Source organism: Anoplopoma fimbria, chromosome 12 (genome assembly GCF_027596085.1).
Source record: "Anoplopoma fimbria isolate UVic2021 breed Golden Eagle Sablefish chromosome 12, Afim_UVic_2022, whole genome shotgun sequence".
Taxonomy (NCBI): Eukaryota; Metazoa; Chordata; class Actinopteri; order Perciformes; family Anoplopomatidae; genus Anoplopoma; species Anoplopoma fimbria.
In genome coordinates this window covers 11,398,337-11,424,403 of record NC_072460.1, presented here as the reverse complement: position 1 = coordinate 11,424,403, position 26,067 = coordinate 11,398,337, and the positions used below count along the sequence as shown (strand labels likewise).

Below are 26,067 nucleotides of genomic sequence, written 5' to 3'. Positions count from 1 at the left end.
AAGTTTATCTGCGATGTAGGTATAACAAAGTAGATGAATTCTGAATTTTCTTGATCATCATATTCTTGACTTGATATTGACTTTGATATTCAAACCAAAGTCAACATTGTTTGTGTTTATTTTTGTTTAATATTTTGTATTAAACAAAAATAAAGATAGATTAAAGACGCAGAAAGCCTACATTTTATAATGCTAGCATAAATGAGGGTCATCTGAGTTCATCCCTGATTCCCTTCCACAACATATTAATGCTCATATTTCAAATTTCATATACCTTTATTTCATGGATCGAGCACTGAGACTTAGAAGAAGTGTACTTTTAACTGTGTGGCAGTGTGTTCAATGAAACTATTTCAAGTGTGTCGATCTTGACATGTCATTCTAATAATGGTCATGATCAAATTTAACTTGTTGGGACCAACACAAGAGAAAACTTCAGTTGAATTTACCAAACCACAACCTCACCCTCGCCTCCACCTCCCCTGTGTTTGTCTTGGGGACCAAAGGGCTCAGTCGTTACCTGCACATAAAGCTCCCCTGCAGAGGCCTCGGTGGGCCTATCCAAACACGAGAGAAGGAGGGAGGAGGAAGGAGAGAGAGAGAGAGAAACAAGAGGGAAATGGGAGAGACAGAGGCGCGCTGGCACGCTTGACTGCACCACCACTGACCTCCCAGCGCCGCCCAAGCAGCCCCCCCCTCCTCTTCGCCGCCTCTCGCCCTCTGTGCACCTCTCCCCCTCCCCCAATGCTTACCCATCCCTCCCCCTTGCTCTGTGCCGCTCCACTGGGCTGCAACTGCCCGCTCGGCTCAGCGCGTGGGGGCTGAGGGTGCAGGAGAGCGTGTGTGTGTGTGTGTGTGTGTGTGTGTGTGTGTGTGTGTGTGTGGTGTGTGGGGGGGGGGTGGAGGCGGGTTACTTGGTCGCATGCCTGTCCGCCCTACAGTGCTTTCTCACTTTTTTTTTTTTCTCTCACACGGCCTTGAACAACCAAGTGTTGCCTTAAGTCTGTACATAAACCACGCACACACACACTTCCTGAATCCTGAATCCTGCATCCGATTTATTTTGCCAAGTACGAAGTACATTTTTACGTATAACGAGTTTTACTTGATAATGTTCGTGCTGGATCTCAACGCAAATTTATAGTAACGGCACGTCTGATGTAATGTTCTTTGTGCGATATGTATGGAATAATGCACATAATGCAGCATGTTGAGCCACTCAGGCATTATATAAAAACAGAATCTCAACTTTAAGAGACGCATCTACCTCTACATGACTTCCTCTAACCAGAATTTATTCGAGAATTCAAGAGAGTTGACTGAAAATATAAAGCAAAGCTCTGTAGCGCGTTTTAGTTATATACCTTACATGTACCCATCCATATGGTAGGGTCACATGGCTGGAGAAGCTCTCCATACAAAATGAAAAATTTGAGTTGTTGAGTCACACCTGTTGACAAAAATGTGTGTTACTGTTGCTTGGCTGGTTGATATATCACAAATGTTTAAGAATACAATCTGTCATCTTTGCTTTGAACTTGCAAAATGTGACACATTGCAGTGAGAGGTGTTACAGGAATTATCTTATACTCATGTATTCTGCCATTGCAACATCATTAGATATAGGGTTTTACTCACACAAACAGCGTATGTATGTATTTATACATGTGTGTGTATAAATATGGAAGAGTATACCGTATAAACGACCATACAGTGTGGCAGCACTATGCATGAGTGTCTCTGGCAAGTGTATGTTTGTGGTGGAAGAATGTGTTTACTCCTATACCTCCTGTAAATAGAACCGTTTATATCTGCATTATATTTTTTATTACAGAAGAGTTCAACATGTGTCTTATTAAATAGCTGCAGTTTACTCACAGCCGTTCTTGATATTTGCTTTTCTTGCATATATTGCAGTAGGTTTGTTTAGGTGCACACTAATAATTTAATTATAACCAGATTAGGGAAATATAAGGCTTGTCATTTTTTTTCTGTGGCCTGCACAGTATACTGTGCCTTTGTCTGCTGTCTTGATTCTGAACATGCACCAGAAAGGTCATAGAGTGCAGCGGATGCAAATGTGTGTTTCGATAAACAAACATTGTCATGGCTAGTGGTGAAGAAAAAGAAAAATCCAAAATGATTTTGGGATGACAGCAAAACGGCTTTCATGTCACAACTATATCAAAGTAAAATAGATTATATTAAGGTGGATGGTGAATTAATCAAAGCAGAAACTATAAAAACAAACCCTGTCTCTCCATCCTCCTTGTTTTGTGGCACTAATAAGAAGTTTTTCTACCGGCGACTACAATTCCTTCGTCATTACCCTTCCTTTCAAACACACCATATTAACTTCATTATTGGGTTACAGGGGAAATCTGGTTACTACGAACCATGTAAACACTTTAATTAAACTATTACTTTAACCTGATTATCAACAGTAATCAGGTTTGCATACTGAGCAATCTCAATTTGACGAAAGCTGACAAATTAGTAGCTTATCACCTTTTATGGGTACACCTGTAAAAATGTCAAGACAGGTGATTCAAGAGATAAGGAGGTGAGACTAAACAAAGTAACAATTAGAATTTTGTGAGGATCTGGATCTCCGTCTCACACAAACACAGAGCAGGCAAATTGTTTTGGCCTCGTTATGTGAGCACGGTAATGACTGCTTCATCCCCTCCATCTCCCACCCTCCTCACGCTCATTCTTCTTTCCCTCGCTCTTACTCTGTCGTCTCCTCATCCCCCTCCCCCTTTCCCCTACTGCTCGCGCCAAGTCGGCCCGCCATCCCGCCTACACACACACACACACACACACACACACACACGCACACACATGCACACACGCTGCGAGGTAACGGCAGACAGGCGCGTGACTCATTAGGCATTCGTCCCCCAGGGAGATTGCTGGGGGGGCGCGTGCGAGGGAGAGAGAGCGCCGCAGCTGCAGGAATGTCACGGGCGGCTACCGCTGTGTGTGTGTGTGTGTGTGTGTGTGTGTGTGTGTGTGTGTGTGTGTGTGTGTGTGTGTGTGTGCGCTCGCTAATGCTAGTTGGAGCCAGCGGCAGGGCACTGCACCTTTCAGGAAATAACGCAAGGAGAAAGAAAAAAAAAAACCCTTATTAGTCCTCTTTTTCCACCAAGAGCTCATTTAAAAGTCTGAAATGAATTTAGAGAGAAAACACTAGATCGCCTTATAATTCAAGCTTGAATTTAACGCCTTTGCTGGCCAACGTGTGGCTGTGATATCAGCCTGTATTGTTTTTCAGTACAAACATCATTTTGTTGCTTTTAAAAACCCAAACTTTGCCATAAATAAATGAAAAATGACTTATAGGAGATATATGGCTGTTTAAACACATTGCTCAGCATTGTTCATCACTAGATTGCTTTTCATTGAAATAGGAGAGCTTTATTACCCATATCTAACCCAGAGAATGTATGCAAATTAGATGTTTTGGCCTTTGAAAGACCATATTGAAGTGGGCTACATTTGACTTCTTGCCATTTCTCAAGACTGTCTTCAATATATAACCCAGATTACGGTGCGTCCAGTACTTCACAAAATCTTACCTCAAACGACATTCAGTGTCATTTAGTGTGGTAAGCAGCTTAACTTCTACTGTCAATTCAAGTGTTTTTATCAAGTTCAACTTCCAGTGTTATTTATTAGAGCATACAGTATCCATTGGATAATTTGTGTATTATATGAATATATGATGAAAGTGTTTTTGAATGTTTTTTGTGGCTGCCTATTTCATTTGTCTGTCTACATTGTGTTTAAAGTTGGTCAATGTGTCCGTTTTGCATACGCATCTCTATGTATGTGTGTCTTCTTTTGAGTGTAAATGTGAAGGCCAGATATATTTCTTGGCTGCCAGACTGACAGAAAGTGTGGGAGGTGATATTCATAGAGGTGCTTTTAGTGGGACTTTTATGAGAGACTTTTTTCCATGGCTGAAAGGAGGTTGACCACACACAGTAAGGGTTGCCTCAGCTCTGTGCACACGCTTGCGTGTTTGTGCGTGCTCGTACGTGCCTGAGCGTTCAGGCGTCCTTCCTTTGAGCGCCCTACGTGGGCTGCTTGGGGTGTGTTTTTGCCTCGTGTTTTGTTTCGGTGAGCCCTCCCCCGTGCTGCGGAAGTGTTGCCGGAAGCAGTGGGAGCTCACCCCCAGTTCTGCGTCAGTGCCACTAAAGAAAGGATCGGGGCTTTCCGGGAGGAGAGAAGAGGGAGGGGGGGCTGTCAGCCTGGGTACGTCACGGCCATGTGGGTGGTTGTCTACACACTCGCACTCACACAGCCTCAGTCACGACTGGTCTTAGACAAACTATTCTTGTATACACTATTTTGCTGCTCCAAGTAAAATCCCCAGCTTTAGTTTGGAGGGGAATTCTAAGGAACAGGAACAGGTGTGTGTGTGTGTGTGTGTGGTGTGTGAGAGTGTACATGCAAATGTGTGTGTGAGCGTAGTGTGCACGTGCTATTTTGTGTTTTCTCTTACAATGTGAAGAAAGCAGTAAAGAGACGTGTACTTGGAGGTAGAGAATTTGTATTTTACAGATGTGTGTGTCTGAAAAAGTGTCGTTCTGTTGTTCTGATGTGATGTCACGCTCCTGTTTCCTCCCTCTAATGCGCCCTGTTGGAGCTCCAGCACTAACTTCCTACAGCGAGGCCTTGTGTGAAAATAGCAGAAGTATCAGAAAGTGATCCACTGTCCTCAATCGCTGGAGCAGAACTTGTAGAAAGCTCCGACAGGAAAGAAGAAGGAGGAAAAACCTCTTTTCTGGCAAGGCATGATAAAAAAAAAAGAGAAAGGAGAGAAATGTGCAGAACTCTGTGGCCCGCTCATCCTAGGGGATGTTTTCATCTTTTCTCTGTCTTCCACCCCCCCCAACTCTTTTTAATGTCTGCCATTTGAGAGACTCCAGAGGGGCTGCACCTGTTTGCCTCTTGGCTAGGAGCCCCCAAATCCCTCCTCCTGCCCCCGCCTGCCACTCATGCTGCCGCGCTTCCTGGGATGGAAGGAGTGAGGGAAGGAGGGAGTGGGGAGAGCGGGGTTGCGTGTGGTGGAAGGGATAGCTGGAGGGCTTAAAGGCGTTTGGGAGGAAGAGCAGAGATGTAAGCACAGAGAGAGAGGGAGGGGATATAGTTTCAAATCTAAGTCCACCCCACATCGGACAGACCCTATTTCTGTGGAGCTTTCTCTCTCTCATGTTTTGATTTAATTTCTATATTTTTCTCACCTTCTCTCACCTGTACAAATCCACATCTGCTCTCCTTCCTTTCTCTGTTAACTTTTCTCCTCAGCCTATCCTTCCCTTGCTCCAATTTTCTCCCCCGGCTCAATCTCTTCTACTTCCTCCATCTTCTATCTCCACTCCTCTACTCCTCTCTCCCCTCTTTCTCCCCCTCTTAACTACTCTCTGTGATAGGACCATGTTAATCTGTAGTGACCTCTTCAGGTCACATTAAAGGTCGCCCAGCTTCACTTCCTAATGCCCCTAGGGCCACTCTCTCGTCTTTATCCTTTCTGTTCTCAGCTTTCTCCTGGCAGCCACCACCAACCAACTTTTCTCCCCATCAGTTTGGTTTGGTAAAAGTGTGCCAAACGTGACTTCTGTGTTTGGTGCTGGTGCAAGAAACAGCTTGTTTCAAGAGGAAGCCACTCTGTTAATGCAGATATACCCAGTTGACCTCATTGTCACGTTACAAATATGCTCCTGAATTTAACTGATTTAGAACTGGATTTTATTTAACACTATTAATTAAATAGAAGTATATATTGTTACAGTAGTTTATATGCATACAATGAAACTGTCTTAACTGTTAAGGTCAGTTTGGTGAAGTTTGCATCCTTATATTATCACCCGGAGTGGTTGATGCTGGACGTTTAACCATTTAGCAGAAGGTACCCCCTAGGTTACAAGTACCCCTGGTTGAGAATTACTTATTTAATCTATTTTTTTACAAGGTGTTTTGTAAGCAGGATAATAGAACAGAAAAATAGTGGTTAAAGTAAAACCAAGATCAGTTTGCATTGAATTCTTGATTTGTCCTGTTTACATTTTCAGAGAGAAGTCATCGTGCTGGAATAAAAAAAAAAAGGCTTATGCAAATGATCAAAACCATAAAAAATGCCAAGCAAATTGAGAAATGCATTCAACAATTTGACAAGTTATACATGAATCATGTTGCTAAAGTCTCCCTTTTCTTTGTGCCTTGCTGTGCAGAACCGCGGACGCTTGGCTGAGAAACGCACCATCCCCCTTCCCACCAACCGGGTGCCCAAGAAGGAGCTGGCCTCCATCTTCAGCAGTGACGACAGTGAAGGCAGCGAGCGAGCCAGTGGTGATCATGCCCACATCAAACAAGAGGACGAGTTGCATTACAGTATCATGAGAAAGAGGTGAGGCACATCTATGGCCAGGAAGAAATTATCATTCTAATAGCCTCTGTGCAATCACTTTTGTTGAAAATTCTTTATTGTAATAAGTCGTCTGTTTTGTCAGATTTTGTCTAAAAGCAGCTTTTTGACACCTCAGAAGTCACTAAAAGTGATTTTAGGATAAGTTAGAGGTGTTAGATACTCATTTTGAGATAAACAGACTAAGAACCGTATTTCAAAAATAAACTTACATCTTTTCTTTGGGATGTCTTATGGAAGGACGCGTCCTACAATGTTGAATGTGTTAATTGGTTTGTTTATTTTAGTTTTGTTGCTCCTGCCAAGTCTCAGTGTATCTGTGTTGACTTGATATTGAAAGACTGAGTCACCTGAGTCCCCCAGCTTCATTGCATCCCATCCCATGCTATGCTTGGGAGCGGTTTGATCACAGATTGTTTGATATAAAACATTCATAAGGCGTCATGCTTTTGCACTTTTTCAAGTGTTAAGTACGTTTTTTAAAATGTTTATGAAATAACTAGCTTTGGAATCTATGTTCATTATGATATTCATTGTGCAGCACGATTGGCATTTAAAAAATATTTTTAGAGCTAATGGTACAAAATGAGTAAAAACATGCACAGACTTGGTGAGACAGACTGAGATTAATAGAGGAAGTAGTACATGTTGCTTCAAAAACTTGCACGGCCTGGTCAGCCTCTGGATCCTCATCCGTTACACTAGTATAGTCATGTTGTTATTTGAATCAAATCAGGAGGGAAGAAAAAGTCTTGACAGGCGTATATGTTTTGTTTCAGTTTTGGGAATCGTTATTTTTGAGAACTGGTTGGCATCAAACTATAATAATACCACAAATATTTAAAAAAATGTCAGTGGTTTATTTGTGAAACCAAACAACATTGAATTGTATTGTGAATCAGTAAATTGCTGTTTGACAAATGGTCAAAATGGATGAAGAAGAGTGATCAGGAGTTGTGGAAGATTGGGTTTGTCATAAAAATGTGAACTACATTTAGTAAAAGCCTGTTTGGATTCAAGTGAGTAATCATGTTCAAATCTTCATACTTGCAAATACACATATTCAAGGTTACAGTGAGGTCACCACATTAAGATGAATCAAATTATTTTGAAAGACTGCCCTCCCTCTCTTTGATGGCGTACAATCTGCTTTGTTACAAACTGAAAAAAGATGGGATTTCAATTTTTAATTCATTTTGGGTCCATTTTAAGTGACAGAAATGAAGACATTTTCAATATGGAATAAACATCACATGCATTTGTGATTACTTGGTATGTACATGACAGACCATTGACAGATATAATGCAGAAGCTGTTCATTGATTAACCTCAGAAAGTCCCCAGCTGCATCATAAGCAGCTTGTGCAACCTCATTACAGGAGGGGATGTATTTTTTCTTTTTTTATGTCTTGAGACTTGTGTGTGACACGGCGGACAGCACAGCAACTGTGAAGCTTTAAATGGATCCGCTAACCTCATTTAAGAGGGCTTCCCCTCCCCCCGACACTTGTGCCGCTGGCGTGTTAAGATGATAATGAATTTAAAGAACACTTATGACTAATATGTCAGGCTTTTACCCTTTGAAAGGCGACGGACTCGCTGGAGCCGCAGCTCCGGTCTGTCCTGGGCATCCGTCTCAGCCCTGCTTTATCCCCCAGCGTGGGTCTGGACGAACGGCATAATGGGATGTCCAATCACGGAAATGTGATTTCTATTGACCGCAGCTTCGTAAGTGAGTCGTAGAAGGGTCTTAACAAATTGGATTTGGCCAATGGATGTGAAAAATACAGGGCCTCTGTATACATGTGTGAGCGTATCTGTGCTGTCTCATCCACACATCATCAAGGTTGGCGGCAGCACAGTGTTACCTACTGTAACTGAACTTTAATCTACATGGGCACATCAAAGCAGCCATTATTTATCCAAATGATTTTATCCTAACATAATGCCTCATGCAGCAAACTTAAGTTCAGGTGGCATGACATTAATATATCAGTCATCATTCTCAATCGGATGTCCTTCCTCTCAAGTTCATTATACACTGGTCCACCTTCTTTTAATGGGATTAATGTTAATATACACCGGCTTTACAGACAATTGGTTTACTTGGTTCTCCACAGATCTGCACTTGTCCAGCTGAATAAGCACACAGAGCATCTAGAGACTGAAATGCTACCAAATCACAGAGTCAACCAAATAATTGTTATCACAATAATTTCTATACAGAAGCTCCATGGGGTGTAACAACCAAAGTCTAATGTGAATCCTGAGAAACACAACAACTCAAGGGTAGAAACCAAATCTAGTTTGGTTATCACCTTTGGTGTATTGCCTTGGTGTCAGTGCTGCAGATTGTTTGCATCTAACTTTTGTTAACACTGATTTATGGATTCATCTCAGGGACTAAATATTTCATGGCGGTAACTTTGAAATTGTCTTACTCAAGGGCAAACCGAGGCCTACCAAAGTGTTTGTTTCAGTTTGCCGTAGATAACAAGGCTTTGATTGAAAAGTGCTGACTGAGAGTCTGGGTAATTACTCAGCAACCAACGTGAATTTTATAAGTTACACCCGCTGACGTCTGTCTTTCAGCCTTTGTCTTGTAGAAAGAAAAAAAATAATCCATCATACACATTATTCACATTCACTTTAACAAGCAGCAGCAGTTTCTTAATTTTGCTACTTGATCACTTACATACGCAAATGCTTCCGCCTACAAAAAGCAACAACATACTGTATATGACTGTCAGTGGCAAAAACTGGGTCTCCTATTATAAGGCCTGCTTGTCCTGTACTTTTCCACTCAGCAGGGAGTAAAGCTGATTAAAACAGCATACTGAATTCAACATAACCTACTCACATCCCATCTATTTTGTTTTGGATAGGCATCTCTGTCTTCAGCTGCAAGGTTATAGTTGGAGTCCTTGTGGGCGTAATTTTGATAGACCTGGTTATAGCCTTGAATAGTCGTCTGCTTGATTGTGTTATTCCAGTTTTACCCCAGTGATATGTGTAGGCAGTGGGAGCTTTGGTGCTCATTGAGAGAAAACCATGGTGTGTTTGCTGTAGGTTCATGCTGATAGGAGGCTGAGGCTTTGTGAAATTAGAAGCAAACAGAAGCTTATATTCATAAACATTAAGAAGAATCTAATATTACTACTTACTATTAAAGGCTTTTTTGTCAGTTTGAGACAGCCCACCACCTATCTGTATGAAAATAGATATTTTTCATTGAGCAGCATTGGCTCCCATTTGTTAATGGTGCTCTGTACTTTCTCTGTGCAATAACCACAGAGAAAGACAGACAGTGATGCTGAGTTAGCTACTATTGCATTTGACATTCTGTCCTCTGACTTTATTGAACAACTGTGTCATTGCCTTATGCCAGTAGGAGGTCACGGACAGTGTGAAATTACTGGAAATGGCTCTCCCCTAAAGCACTAATTAGTGAGCTTGGAGGTTTTATAGCTTTTTAGAGGAGCTTTCCGCTTCAAGGAACTTTGGCTTTATTTACACCCGTGGTAACCATGGCAACAAAGTCACAGCAATTTAGTAGTTGATTGGGCGTTGGCTAGCAGCTAACGTCCGTTGTTTCCACACAGGGAGTTAACAGACAAAACACTGCTGTTTCAAACAGCATCAACAAAAAGGTAGTCAGCAGTGTTCAAGCAATTTAGGCTTGGATTTGGGTTGAAGCATGAGGTTTATCGTTTCCACATGCAAAGAACACAGTGTTTAATATTCATTTTCTGTGATACAGTCTGTTGAAATCAGCTGAAGATAGTAAGAGCTGAGAGCCTTTTTCATACAGCAACTACAGTAAAAGGATTGCCGCACACTGTAACTAAAACAGATAATTTCCTTTTTTAATCCAAATGTTCTTCAAAACTGTTGATTTTTTTCAGAATTAGAAAAAGAAAGTAGAAAGAAATAATAATAATAACAATAAAACTAAGCCAGAGGAGAAATTAACAGTAAAACCAGCAGAGTGTGCCCGGCTCAGTGCAGGGGAACTTAAATGCAACATGGCGAACTTGCCTTATTCTATTTCAATTGTACTCTACTTTCCTCCCTTGGCTGCCTCATCGACCTCATGTCAGTCTGTACAGCAGAAGAACAACAAGGAGAAGTGAAGCCCAAGTGAAGCCAGGCTACACTTAGTTATTTATGTATTTCTCTATTTATTCATTACCCCCTCTGCTTGCAGGGTTCCCAGTTGCGGGTTGTCTTTCTATCCAACTGTGAGCAGCAGGACAATTGTGTTTCCGTTGCTTGTAAGAATCAGACAAAACATAAAACGTATACGGAAAAGATCAATATTCCTGCTTTAAGCTTTACGTGCCTATAGCATATTGTATTTCCTAAATAAAAGACTTTCATTATATTTTTTCCCCTTCAGAGAATCAGAGAAACTTTACTCATTCCTTCTTCTTCTCAGCATTTTGCCCAAGTCCATATTTTACCATGCTGCGGTTGTTGAATATTACATATTGCCTGGTACTATTTGAATGTTGCTGTGGGCCAACTGGGCAGGTTGGAGTTGGCTCTGTGTTCGGGCTGTTGTCTTGGGAGGGTACAAAGTAAACCTATGAGTACCAGATGTTACACAGTGCTTGCGACCTGTCTCTCTCTCTCTCTCTTCTCTGTCTCTCTTGCTCTCTGTCTCTCTCTCTTGTCCTCCACTCCTCCACCTTCACATCCCTGCTGTCTGTCTGTCAGCACTTTCCCAGTGGTGGTGTGAGACATGGCGTCAGGGTGCCTGGGCTGCCAGCTTCTGCCAGCTCACACTGTGACCTCCAGCCCCGCCACCTCAGCTCCGCGTGCCAATGCCACAGCAGGCCACTACTGGGCATTTATACCGAGGCGACAGCCTTTGCCAGGAGAAGAGTTTTTTCATGTTGTTTGGACCATTTTGAAAAGTAATTCCTACTGTAATAGTATAAAGGAGCATCGAGTATCAAAGTTCCAAGCACTGAATGCTTGGTCTGGTTCTTAGACATTTTTTTTTCCTTGATTCTTTGATCAGAAATTTCCTGACCTAAAGCAGACAATTTCAAACCTGAGAGAATATATTCACCTTAATTAAATAAAAATGTATTGTTTTGGTATCAGCACCTAAACTCTTTTAAATTGATTGCCAGCCCTAGTAGAAATTTGATTAGTTATACAGGCTTTGCGGTATCATCTCAGTAATACTGCGTACCAGTGGTTTCCATGTTAGACGTTACGTATTAACACATATTAGTCTTCCCAGTGTCTGGGTCAGTGTGTCTGTCCTGTGGCCGGAGATGAGAGGTACGGTATTGACCAGTTTAGGGATGAGCCGAGGATAAGATGATTGTCTCCGGCGTGCACCTGGGTGATAAGAAGGCAGCTCATGTCCTTCTTTGCTATCAGGCCCGACAGCCACAATGTACCCCACCCCACCCCACCGCATCTCCATCCTCTCAGAGGCCCCCGTCCTTCCTTGCTAACCCCAGCCCTAGGAGCTCCTTAGGGAGCGCTGACTCAGGTGACTGAGTTTTAAACACCATCCACACCCCCCCTCTTCATCTTCTAGAGCTTGAGTATGACCTTGCCTCCACCCAGAGAAAGAAGGGGGGAAGGGGTTGAGGGAGGGCAGAAGTGGGCGGGGATAGGACTAGGACCTCATTAGCCCAAGCCGAGGCGGGACAGCTCAGGAAAAGTGTGCTAATTAACCCTCCTAACAATGTCCTTGCCGTTCATGGCTTAGAGTGACTACTTTGCCACGGGATAATAACCCCATCACCTCTCTGAGAAGTTCAGGAAGGCATTATCATGATCACTTTAAATGATGGACAGAGGGTGGTGTTATAACGCAGCTAGCTGGTTGACGGATTTGGCTACAGTTACTCACAGTGGAGCATGTGGAACTGCAGTGTGTGTGATGTGTGCTTTGTTGTCACTGGGTGACGCAGATACATTATTATATGACCTTAAACACATTTTCTTTCAAACCCTGTATCTCATTTTCTTTTTGAAAAAAAAACCACGTTGTGCTCTCAGATGCAGATAGCTACTAATTTTAGCAAGATACACTCTAAAAAAAGAAGTCTATCATTAGCCTGAAAAGTTTGCAGTCACAGTCCAATCAAGCTAAGTCTCCTTGCTTAGCAACCGGTAGTGACTGTTTTGTCTGAGACTGTTTTCTGAGTCATGGGTTCTCTATGACTGAAAGGTGACCAGTGAAGCCAGCATGGCCAGCATTAGGCCCTCCTAGCTTTCCTCCATCTTTTCTGTTAGCGTGTGGAAAACATCTTGGCAACCGACAAGCCTGACATTACAGCTGGAGTCTGTAATCATGGGACTGTAAAAACCCAAATCCAGCAGCCGCAAACAGTGTGGCCTCGTCATAGCGGTGGCAGCTAAGAACCATTCACCGCTTCTGTCCCATAAACTGTGCTTGCTGTGTCATACCAGACCCCCTTCATAGATGATTCTGCTTTCAATAAAGTTGCCAGTTAAGCCTTTAAACGAGATTCCCACTGACACGAGAGGATACTGATACCAACAAACTGACATGTTTAAATACTGCATGTTTTTAAGCATATTTTGTGGACAAAATCATAGTGTACATGGAGTTTTCTGTTCATTTGGGCTTAGGGATGTCCTTCATGTAGTAAACAGTAAATTATATTTAGACTGTTACCTCATAGATATTCCTACCACACAAGCTGTTTTTTATTACATTGTAACTACACTATTACTTCACCACCGCTATACTCCTCTCAAACTCTAAGCACTTATTTCTCTTCATTATGACATTTAATGCAACCAGGATGGTAATCAGATTGCAAATTAAATACCTTCATGACACAGTTGTTTGGGTCTATTGGTGTAGGGAGGTATGAAAGGCAGCTGGTGGAGCCTTTGGAAGGACGGAGTGGCTCCAACCAGATCTGGGCCTAATCTGTAAACCCTCCTCCTGCTCCTTCTCTGGGTGCTGAAGGGCAGGACAGGGGGTTTGAAAGATATATAGATAGTTTCATTGTGAAGGGCCTCCTGTTGAAGTTCAGGCATGCCTGTATAAAGGTAGACCTGAAACCCAGTGTTATATAAAACAGATTCATTGCGTTGTTTTTTAGATATTTTATTACTAGTAAGTAAGTAAGACCAGTTCAAGGATTGATTGATATTTTGTTCTTCATCATCTTTCTTTTAACATTATTCAGTTGGCATTTTTCTCTAAAACAGCAGTTGGCGACCCAAGTAAAAAAGGGCTATAATCTGGTTTTAAGCTGCTAAACTACTTATGAGTTGTGAATATGTTCGTTAATACATCTTAGTGTGGAAGATGAGTAGGGATGAGACCCAAAAGTGCTGGGTGCGGTAGTCTGTCAGAGTGTATTACACAGCTCCAGAGCTAAGAGCTGGTTGATAGGACAGCCACTTGTAGCTGCTGAGTCTGTGTAGAGGTATGCATTTTAGAGAGTTTAGACTGTCCTGTCTGGAAAGAGGATTTTTGAGGTAAATAGTGCATGAAATAGTATGAATTTCTGCGCTGCTGATTTATCAAAAACTGGTTTGGATTGTGTTGTGGAATTAAGTTTGTTTGGGGCTGCTTTTAACTGTGTTTATCCTCCCTTTTCTCTGTGTGTGTGTTTGTGTGTGCGTGCGTGTTTGTGTGTGTGTGTGTGTGTGTGTGTGTGTGTGTGTGTGTGTGTGTGTGTGTGTGTTACAGTCGTGACAGTGACCTCTCTACAATCATCTCCAACCTGCACCACACCAGACAGCACGGCATGCCCGAGGGCCAGTCAGCCTCCGACCACAGCACCAGTTCTGGACACACAGGTAGGCCTCAGTGGTGCTGTGTGTGTGTTTAAAGGTTTGCCAGGATGTTTTCCTTGTTTTTCCTTCCTTTTTAATTTCTTTATTTCTGCCTTTGCATTTAGACTGATGATATACCCCCCTTTACACCTCCTCTAACATATGTAAATGTTTAATTATCCATTTAATTTACCCTAATTTGTGTGATTTGGGGGAATTTGACATAAGCTTATTACTCGTTCCTGGAGGTCGCTCTCAAGTTGATTACTTAATGGTCTTCCCACATTCTCTGCCACACTCCGGGATTTTTGGTAAACCCCCTGTTTTAAATTACTTCTCAATAAATAGCTTTGTTTGCCATTAATCCATTTTCTTGTGAGCAGAGGAACCATGGTGTGCACGTGCTAAGAGCTTTTCTAACAGCTTATAGACGGAACACAGACTGCATTTAATCACAGCAACATTTGTCAAGTAGCTTGTATGAGGATATTGTATGATATTGTATGTTTGTTGTGTGTTTGTAAAACAACCTCTGTTGATATCTCTATTCAGCAATCGAGCTACTGTACTGGATGTTTCTGCCACACTGAGTTAGTTTTACCTATTTTTACAACACATGTTTATGTTGTATACTGTATTCCAAGAAGCTATAACTGAGCGCAACAATGCTTCATAAGAAACCCAAACACATTATCATATTATTGCTTATTTTATAGTGTCAATACTTACAGCTTTGAACTGATATCTGAGTCACACTTAGGTTCTGAGTTTTGCGGATGACTATAAACTTTGTCGTAACTGATTTTGTAGGCTCTTGTATTATTATTCGTTCCTATTTAAAATGTTTGTAAGGACGTCTTTTCTCAATGCTCAACCCGTGGAAGTCAGTTTAGAATGAATTATAGAAGTTAATATCAATGTAAATTTGTAATCAAAGTTGATATTTTTTTTCTAATATCTTCTGACTTCAAACAGGAAACATGTTAATCTGAAATAATGATCCTGAAACATAATCAGCTGAATTTAAAAAGGACCCATCAGAAAGTCCAAACATTCACCCCAATTAACAAATAAGTTGTCCTGTTATCAGTGAAGACCATACCTTGCTCCACTGTTGCCCTGGGTTTGACCCTGTCCCTCCTTATAACATTAGCCAGAGACACAGCTAGAACCATAATCGGTCCAGACCCAACACCTCCATACCCTCTTTCTGTGTGCTCATCTCCTCTGTCTGCCAGATTAATTGTCCATACGGTGCCTGTGATATCAGCCGAGGTGGGTGGAAGGTGGAGGGTATTAGACTGCTCAACAGCCAACCCAGCCAGTGTCTTAAAGCCGCAGTTTGTGACGGATTTCCACCCAAATACCGTCCTCATCAGCAGCTTAACCTAATGGAGAAATCAGAGCCCTGGGTAGTTATTATAATGGAGGAAGACACAAGGGGATTGAGGTGGGTGGGTGGGGGTTGAAGGAGAAAAGGGTGAGCACAGAGTGGCCGACGCCAAGGGGGGTCCAAGACCCTAAAATCTGTCCGTTTGAGCACTAAAGGGAGATTTAACAGGCTGCTTAAGCGGCTCGCTCTGTGTCTGTAAACAAGTCCAATCCGATCAGCCACTGGCTCCAACTCTGTCTGCCAGTTAAATTAGACGCACACACAAACGCACAATTACACACAAATAACACATAGTTATACAGATGTGTGCCCACGCAAAATCAACACAAGTTTAAATTTGCATCCAAATACAGGTGGGTGTAATGTGTATGAAGTTTTAGAGTAGTGGATTATTTCACTTTGAGATAAATGAGACAGTAAACGCAGCTTGCTGTATAATATTGTGTTTACTCTGCTCTGTCAGTCAAGTCATTCAATAACCATTGGAGGGAGAAAATCTGAGACACATGGGAGTAAGATAGGAGAGAAATTAAGGATCACATAGAGGAAAGGTCTGCAACAGGGAGAGACCTAGATGCACTGATGGAAGAAACATTTGGAAATGGAGAGAGAGAGGAAAGAGAGATGAATGAGTGCTGTGGTGGTATCAGGGGAGGGCAGGCAGCAGCTATGGCGGCGGACGGCTCTGTGTGTTGTTGTGTGTGTGTGTGTGGGTCAGGAGGAAAGGGAAGCAGGCTTGCCGGGTCGTCTCTGCGCCGTAGTGGGCCGTTAATTAAATCTGAGGGACAGACAGGAGGCCTGCCTCCCTCCTTCTCTTCTCTTCTCCTCTCCTCTCCCTCCCTCCCTGCCTCATTTGCTCTCTCACTCCCCAGCCGCTGGCTATTCAGAGGCTCTGTGAGAGGGGGGAGGAAGGAGGGAGGGGTAGAGCAGGGGCGCCAACGCTGAGAGTCTGGCTGCCTGTGGAGACTGTAAACCGTGGCTCTGCGGTCAGACTGGAGACTCAAACGGGCAGATAAGGTGTTTTTGGTCCGCCGCTCTCTCTCTCTCCTCTGCTCCCTGCACTCAGACTCCCAGAGGCAGTTACAGCCTGTCGGTGTGTGTGTGGTTGGGGGTTGTAGCAGCGGTTTGGGGTTTGAGCACATTTTAGTGTGTGTGCACCTTTCCGTGTGTGGTTTTAAATGCCTGGTTTTAGATGTTTTGCTTGCGTGTGAATCTGCAGCCAAGCGTGTTTGTGCAAGACCTTCTTTTTCAAACTGATTGTGAGGATTGCTCTTAAATTATTACCAGCTAGTTATGACCCGATTAGCATAGAAAGCCAATTCTAAACAATAGTAAACACTCCAGGGTTAAGGATGATATTAGCTCTGTCATACAGAAGTAAAAGGGGAAATGTGGGTTGTAAATATTTTAAAACATCCCACTGCTTAAAAGGAATATAATTGTTCTGCTTTAACAAAATGTCTTCTCAGGGTTGTTGTTCATAAAGACAAGCTAATGCGTCTGTCAAGAGATCAAATTCACTAGTGCCAAACTAAAATGCTAAGTAAATAGTGAAAATACAATTTTCTTCTTTTCAGAGCACTTAAAAGGAAACCTAAGTGAAGTTTAAATCCAGAAAGTCATTTTAGCGTGTGTTTATCATTTCTTGCTTTTTAGTTAGATATTCAACACAATTATTTAATGGTGCCTTTAAAACTTTAATAGCCTTAAATAACCTGTGACCTGATCACTGATTTGATAAAAATATTAATATCTATATTCTGGCTTGAGCGGTTGCCTACCAAAAGCTGCTGTATACGGAAAAAGAAAAATGAACACTGAGATGACAGACACGGAGATATTAGAAAAAGAAAGCAGCATGTTTAAGAATGGTAGAAAATACAAAGTGATGAAAACGTAGATATACTTTTTTAAATATGAATTTCCTTCCCTGAAATATTTGGTTGTGAGGTGTAAGTTATGTTCAGGTCAGAAACATCTTTCTTATATTGCACTGAGGGGTTCATTTTCTGTCTTTGCATGTTCGAACCATTTGGACATGACAAACTCAAAAGTGCTGTAAAAATGTATAATCCCGTTATAATTTTAAAGTAATTCCTTATTTACAACTTTTTCTAAGTTGTTGCTGGAAAGTTATAACTTCTCCACCACCTGTGCATCAGACGATTTTTACAGGAAGTACGTACTACTGTACCCGACAGAGGGTACAGTAGTACGTACTTCTTGTTAAAAATAAAGCTTGCATAAATAGCCAGTAGGTTTAGTTTTTATTGTAATATAAATTTACTGCGTTGCAAAGGGGAAATTTATTTATATGACAATGACACATTTTTTCACTTTAAGGTCAGTCACACTTTAGTCGATTGACTAGACGTACAGCAATTCCTCCATGATTTCCCTTTTTCTTTAGTTGTGTTCTTCTCTCTCCACCTCTCTTTATTTCTCACTTCCTGTTGAAAAGCCATAGAACATGACAAACAGTGGATCAGCGTCACTCTGTGTGTACATTTGCACGCGTTGGAGGTGGCGCATCCTCTCCTCAGCGTGAGCCGAAGCGCCTCTTTCCCCATCCCCATCAACCACCCCCATTCCTCCCCCATCCCCCCCCCCACCCCCACCCCCTCTCCCAGCTGCATCGGCCTGTAAGCCAATCAATGGCAGGGCTTTCAGGGCCGGCGGAGGCCCCGGCGCACGGAGGGGGATCAATAAGTTATTAGCACCATTCTGTCAGCTGTAATGTGGAGATTGATCGGGGGCTGCGGCTGGCGGCCCACCCCACGTCCCCGCCTGTCACCCCCCCCTCCTCTCCGCTCAGCCCCCCTCACCGGCCTGATAAAGATGACAGATTAACGGAGTAAGAGAGGAATTAAGGAGTCTGGCTGTCTGAGCTGTCACCACACTCCATGGGATGGAGAGTGGAGAGGAAGAGGACTAAAGTTTGAGGGAGGAGAGGAAATCAGAGAGTAAAGAGGAACGCCTGCCTGATGGTTCGCCCTGGGTGTGTCACATGAAAGAGAAAGAGGTTTAAGTCCTGCTGTTTCCTTTTTCTTTATCCGTCCCTCTGTTTTCATCCCTCTTTTCTCTAAGTAGGAGGAAAGGCAGATAAGGAAGAGGTTAACTAGCAAAGAGGAACTGAGCCAGAGGCTAGAATATCGGGTGGTTGAAAAAAAGTTAGCCAGTTAACTATTTGTTGACCAGTAATGGTAAAATCAAGGAGCTGTATCATAGCAGCTATTGCTATTTTGACTGAATTATTGCACTCTTTTGACAGTAAAATCACAGTCGACTCCTGACTCCATAACCAATTAATTATTTAGCAGTATTAACAAGCAGGTGGTAGGGAAATGCCCGGGGTAGCAAACTTGACTGTAAGCAGTGTTAGTGGGAGTAGAACAGGGTTAGCATAGACGCTAGCAGAGCCCAGGGTTCGGCATTAAAAGGGAGCGCCGTCGCTCTAAGAAGCCCCATTTAATTGGCTTTAAAAGCTTTCCGCCCTCAAATCTCTGGCCCTCGGGCACTCGCTCAGGAGACGCAGTGTCTTGAGTGAGATTGGCTCAAGAGACGACTCAAGTGTGTGTGTTTGATCATGAGAGGGTGTGTGTGTGTGTGTGTGTGTGTGTGTGTGTGTGTGTGTGTGTGTGTGTGTGTGTGTGTGTGTTGTGTTAGAAGAGGGGGTTTAACTAATGGCAGTCCTCTTTCTTTGTTAAGAATCCAGCAATAAGATAGATGGAGATCTTTTTTATTTTTTGTGTGTGTGTGTGTGTGTGTGTGTGTGTGTGTGTGTGTGTGTGTGTGTGTGTGTGTGTGTGTGTGTGTGTGTGTGTGTGTGTGTGTGTGTGTGTGTGTGTGTGTGTGTGTACACACTTGTCCATTAGCGTCCCCCCTTCCCCCTTCCCTACAATGTCTCCTTAGGACGGTATAGGGAGTGGATCTCCTCAGGACCTGAGAGGCAACATCAAACACTGGATCATTAGTGAACCTCACTCTGTCTCCCTTTCTTGTTTGCACGCTCGCCCTCTCATCAACACCAGGGCTCCGTCAGCCGCCCAACAAAATCCTCTGAGTCCTGTCTAAATGTCTGTCTGTCTCTCTTTCCCCCTTCCTGTCTATCTGTGTCTTGTTATAGTCAAGAAAGAGCATAAGTTAGGGTTAAAGATTAAGGGTTAAAGGTCAGACTCTACTCCAGCTTCACTTCTCTGTTGATGCCTGTCCGTGCGTTGCTAAGGTAACAATTGGACACAGTGGTGGACATATGGCAGAAATTGCCAAGTGTTGTTTGTTTGGGTATTGCTACGAAATTACCTTGTGTTTTTTTTTGTTTGTACCCCCTGTTCATTGTTTTTCGGCTCTGTTTACACATGCTGTGCAAATGACGAAAAATTGCTTTGTTGAAAAAGAGAGACAGAGAGCGAGAGAAGATCCATTCTCCTTGAGGAAGGGGGGAGCTCTCAATCCTTAAAAATACGCACCGAGAAGTGAGAAAGAGAAAGCGAGAAAAAAGAGTAAGAAGGGAAGCAGTTGCTGCTGTGGCTCTCTGTGTGGAGGAAGAGACAAAGTCAGAGAGAGAGAGAGAGAGAGAGAGAGAAATGACAAACAGCCTTTCCTTCCTGCCGGCACTGCATGCAATGTGCTCTGCATCCCCTCTCTCTCTGATTAGGCCTGTATTGATTTGAGGTGTGTATGAGGGGGTTGGAGGTGAGGCGATTGGGTGGGAAGGAAGAGAGGGATGAGAGAGGAGGAGGAAGTAGGGGGGGCTATAATTGTACACTAGGTGGCAGGGGAGGAGGTAGGGGGAGAACAGGGAGGAAGAGATGGAGGCAGAGATGGAGGCAGGGAGGGTGTAAATGGGAGGAGAGAGAGAACTCCTAATGGGAGGAGGTTTCAAACACACCAAGAGGAGAAAGAGACAAAGAAATGAGCAAGAAGATCAGAAGTGTGTTTATGAGGGGAGGACAGCAACAGGAGAGAGGGGTGTAGATGTTGTGGAGGTAAAAAAAACTAAAAATAACACATGATATAGACATAATGTAGGCTGAGGGCAATTTCTCAAGCAGAGGCTCTCGTGCACTTAAGTTCAGTCGGTGCTTTTTGAGCCGACATCTGGAAAAAGAGAAGAAAGAAGAGGCGAGAGAGAGGAAGAACAGTGATAACACTTAAAGACAGACTGTTGGAAAGAGACGTTGGAGGAGACATAGAGAGACAGAGCCCTCCTCCCTCCTTCAAATAGACAAACACACACGCACACACGTGAATGAGCCACGCAGATCTGTCGTCCACGGCGGTGCAGGCCCCTCTCATATCTGACGGAACAAGTAAATCTCCAGACGCCTATGGCTTTTACTTGCTCTCTTTCTCTCCAACCATCATGTTTTTTTCACTTTGGCTCTTTTTCACTTCTTCTTTTCTAAATCTGCATTTCCAAAAACAGCCACCATGTTTACAGGTAGGCATAGAGCAGAGCTTCAATATCAAGCTTCTACTTTGGTCTTTTCACTAACTGCTCTCTCTTTGTGTGTTTGCAGATGACCTTCTAGGAAAGAGAAGAAGCTTCTCTCCCAGCAGCAGCAGTGAGTGTCCCTCTGACAGCAAGAAGTCACGTAGCGTATCCCCCAAAGGTAAGACCATGCAGAGTATTTGTGACTTTACAGATGTGCTTTGACAGGCATTTTCTGACAGAAAGGAAGTGAAAATTGTGGGAAATATGACAGGATGTCTGAGTGTTAAAGTTAAAGTGAAAGTATAGATGCTGCAGAGTGAAGAAGAGGGAAACATGAGGTAAAGGGTCACTCAAATTACCAAAACATAGTGTTTTTTTTCTCATGGTATGGAACGATGATCTTTTTTTCCTGCTGAGCTTTGTCTGCTTTATTCTGCTGCTAACCCAATACGATGGAGGTTTTCAGCACCACGAAAGGAGAATTTGTACTGCTGAAAACATTTAGAAATCACATTATAAAAACTCTACAAATACTTCTCTTCAATTCAATTCAGTTTATTTTGTATAGCCCAGAATCACAAATTACAAATTTGCCTCAGAGGGCTTTACAATCTGTGCACATCCTCTGTCCTTCCCTCACATCGGCACAGGAAAAACTCCCCTAAAAACCAATGAAAAACGTGATTTTAACAACAAAACAGAACATGGGTGATAGGGTAATGCACGGAGTAGCGCCAAATGCAGAACATACGGTAAACTAATATCTAAATGATATAATATCTTAGATAATGTTGATAGAATATCATTTTTGTTGCTGATCCCAAAAATAAACTTTATTACCTTTTCAACTGCTCTTTATATGACATGGGAACAACATAAATAACAAATCTTAAAAAGGCATATGTTGGCAAGACAATTCCCTGCTGTAGTGCTGCAATCCGGTCGCCATCCTCTATTATTCATATTTCCCTCATGTGGCGAGAAAACAGGCACCCAGCGTGGAGCCGGCACAGACGTCCCTCTGGGCTCCCGAGGAAGACTTCCTGACTGATGCATTATACAGCAGGCAAAACCACGAAACCAAGGGCAGCTCACCGCACATCCAGTCTCAACTCTGGAGACAACTGAACAACATTTACACACACACACACACACACACACACACACACACACACACACACACACACACACACACACACACACACACACACACACACACACACACACACACACACACTAACACACTCTCCAAAATAGTGTATAAGCCAAACATAAAAAAACAGGTACAGTGACAAAATATTTTATAAGCCTAAAAAAATGATGGGTGAGGGTAGTTTTTTTTAAGGGCAGATTTAGCTGTGTAGAGCTCAGCCTGATCCTGGTGTTGACCTTTGCCCCCTGGGTGACCTTTGACCAACATCAGCCCTGCCTGGAGACTCTCTCTGAATAGAGAAGCACTCATTCCTGGCTATTATAGCCTTACTTAGACTCAACTCAGCTACTGAAAGATGCATGTTTCTTTTTTGTGGATGTGAGTTATGTGTGTGTGTGTCTGTGTGTGTACTCAGGCTTGGCTTCCTTTTAAGGCAAATTGGGCTAGTCTGTTTTTATTTTGGCGTTGTGCTCTTTTGCCTACGTGGTTAGGTTTCTGGCTTTTAAAGCAAACAATGGCTGTATATATTTATAATTATAATTTTTTGTATATTTGCATAAGGGTGACTGATAAAGAAGCATGTGTGAGTATGTGTGAGTGTGTGTGTGTCTAAGTGTGTCCAGAGAAGTGCATTTAAGCCATTTTAACACCACTGATCCTGTGTCTTAACCTTGAGCTCTGTCCACATTCAAACCCCGACTCTGCACCTGCATGTGTGTGTCTTTATCTATGCATGTCTTCATATCCTCCAAGTTCGGCTACAGACACTATCCCTTAATGACTAATGCAGGTCGAGAAATAGATTGAGAGAGAGAGACAGTGAGGGAGTAGCACAGCGTAGGAATGGAGCAGGAGAGATTGAATGCCGCTGTGTAAATGATGTCTGTTTTTCTTTCTGTTGCAAAATCGGCATCCCCTGCTGTGTTTAGAGAGCGAGAAAAACTTCAGACAGTCACAGACTATTTGCGTGCACACTCATACACATACACTTGAGGACCTTGGGTGGATTAGCTGGAGCTTGGCGGTGGAGACAGAGATGCTTGCGTGCTTGCTTCCTCCACCACCACCTCCAACCCACCTCCGCTCCTCAGCGCCACTCCTGCTCGCCTGCCCGGGGCCAGGCTCAGGTTTCAATAAGAGGGAGGGTGGTAAAAATAACCCCTGCTCTCCTCTGCTTCTCCCTCCTCCTCCTCCTCCTCATCCTATTTCTCCCTCCTCTAAGTCCCAAACCACCTCCCCATATCCCCCACCACCCATACCTTAGATCATGTTACTATTGACAGAGAGGGGGAGGAGGGAGGTCAGTGAGAGAGATTAAGTGTGGGGACTGACAGCTAGATAGATATCATACACCACATCATCTTCACAACACCTTAAACACAGAACAGCAGAGCTACAGTCACATAAACAGACCCATGATGGAAGAAGCGGGGCCTTTTTTGTATTCTGCATAAAAAAACCTTCATAAAAAAATTTGACTCACCAAGCTTCCTTCATTCAACCACGAGAGGTCCTTGAGCATGTAGCTATACCTAGCCACCCAAAATATTATGCAAATTGGCGCAGCAGAATGCAACTTTAAGAAAAGCTGTAACCATTAGTATTAGATTTAGTTATTTTCTTGTCTCTTTGGGGTTAACTGATAAGTATACTTTGCAGGGTTGATAAACAGCAGTTTTCTGTGTTCAGTTCAGTGATGTCATGAAATGGGATTTTGGGTATTCAACTTAAAATTTAGCAAATCTGTGACATCTATGATATCTTTTTGTAAATACATAATTATTTTATGATATGCCGAAAAGATATAATTGTACAACAATGAGGTAAAAAACCCAAACAGAGTTTGGGGTTATTATTTATCCCCTGATAATGTGGATATTGACAGTCATTGATATAAGTGTCACTCCTCTCCTCAGAAAACTCCCAGAGCCCGGTGGTGGAGGAAGGCAGCAGCCACGGCCACATGAGCCCTGAGGAGCACTACAGGCGCATGATGTCAGCGCTCAGTGAGCAAGGGTCCTATGAGGAGCAGCAGCAACGGCTCTACCAGCTGGCGAGCAGCATGGGTCTGCCTGGCCACGGTCAGTCCACAGGCTCTGCATTTGTAGGTGTGTGTATGGTCATCATCCTAACTGTCATCATATTGGTCTTAAATATCTGTGTTATTTTGTTACACCCTACTGTATATACCTCAGTGCACAGTTGATTTTTTAAATTCAGAATAGCGTTTCCTACTCTACAAGTAAGAATTGACTGATGAAAGATCTAGAGGTACTTTTCCTTGCAGTTTTTTTCAAACTCTGAAATAACTTCAGAGTTAGTTTGAAGTAACTTGCGATTACTTCAAACTAAAAGAGTTTCCTGTGGAAGCTCTTCACCAGCTTCTATAAAAACATCTCTTCCATCACCTGCCACCAAGTCGCACTGTGTTCATGGTACCATGTTAAGGTGTGCCACACTGCTGCCATTGTAAAACTACAGCCATGGAGATGGCTGACATTTCTATTTGCAGTGCTTGCCCACCCAGTGTCAAAGTGTCACTCTGGGTGATTTCTGACCACCCTGGCCCTCCGTTGTTAACAACACCCACAAGGCTTTGCATGCATCAACACCGCGATTGATCTAGGAGCTCTCATTGGCGGCCTGCCAGCCATCTAAATCTCCCAACACTCTGGAAACCACCAGTGTGTCCCAGTTTTTCTCAATTTCAACAGTCACATAAAATGTATTGGTTTTAGCTTGAGAGAAATGTAGTTTGATTGGGAAAATGTGCCTCGTTTGGATTTTACAAGTTGGCCTTATATTCATTTCACTGTGCCTGCCATTTAATGTTAACCTTTTTATCAAATTTTTGTAAGGAACGTAACATTAAGTCCTACCAGTCTTTATGAGCTCTTTTGCAGTAGCATAAATCCAATTGATGCCCTGGTCGAATTGTAGTTTGAGCTACTTTTATTTTTATTTGATTAGTAATGATTTTTAATTGCTGGCTGCAAATCTACGGGGCGAAGCCTATAAACGCTTTAATTGCCTTTTCCTCGTGTCTTAGAGGAGTTAGAGGGAAGATGCAGTGCATTGTGGGGGTTTTATGGCCCAGGGTGCAGTCTGCTGATCACTGGCTTCCTTTCCCAGAAACCTTGCTGGTATGAGGAAGACGGTCTGGCACAATATAGACGTACTTGATCCCTTTTTTTCACTTTAGCATTCCAAATTGTTTGATTGTTTCTACACTGCCCTTTATTCTGCACACGTGCATTCCTGTTCCAAGCCGCACTCAAAAGCAATCTATGTGCAGAAGAAGTAGAGAAAGTGGTAAAGAGAAACAAGGAATAGACGTTCAAAAAAAGGAGGAACAGAGACAAGGGAAAGGTTTCTCCCGGAGCAAGAAATATAGAAATATAAAAATATATACGTACAAGTTAATGGTTTATTAATGGTGCTTAGGTCACACACTTAAATACAAATGCCATTTCAAACAGAACTCCACAGTAAGATTTTCTCTTAGCGATGTGTGCGTGTTTACATTTGCTGTTGTGTTTGTGCGTGTCATATCCTCCAAACGGATGATGAGCCATGGGTATCGGAGGCTTTGCCAACACTCCCTGACAGTATTGCCTTTGGTGTTAATAATATTCCTTTTCTTCCACACCTGGCGATTTCCTCCATGAATCCACCGGCTGCTTACAAGTTTATGTAGAAAACTCAGTATATCACTACCTTCACATCCTCCCTTCTGCCAATTAACAGTCGGAGCTTGTTAAGAAACACTCTCAGACACAAACAATCCAGGAGACTGGACAGAGGGACGGCTGTTTTGTCTCTTGAGAGGCTGACGTGAATCACTTGAGTGAGAGCCCCTTGAC

The 26,067-nt window shown here is 42.9% G+C and overlaps 1 protein-coding gene across 1 annotated transcript in view; it reads left to right on the top strand.

Annotated features, from left to right (window-relative positions):
* Positions 1-26,067, top strand: part of samd11 (sterile alpha motif domain containing 11) — a 49,028-nt gene that overhangs the window by 6,178 nt on the left and 16,783 nt on the right. The window contains 4 exon segments of the mRNA XM_054609916.1: positions 6,240-6,415; positions 14,136-14,245; positions 21,137-21,229; positions 24,121-24,285. Of these exon segments, the coding sequence (XP_054465891.1) occupies positions 6,240-6,415; positions 14,136-14,245; positions 21,137-21,229; positions 24,121-24,285 (544 nt within the window).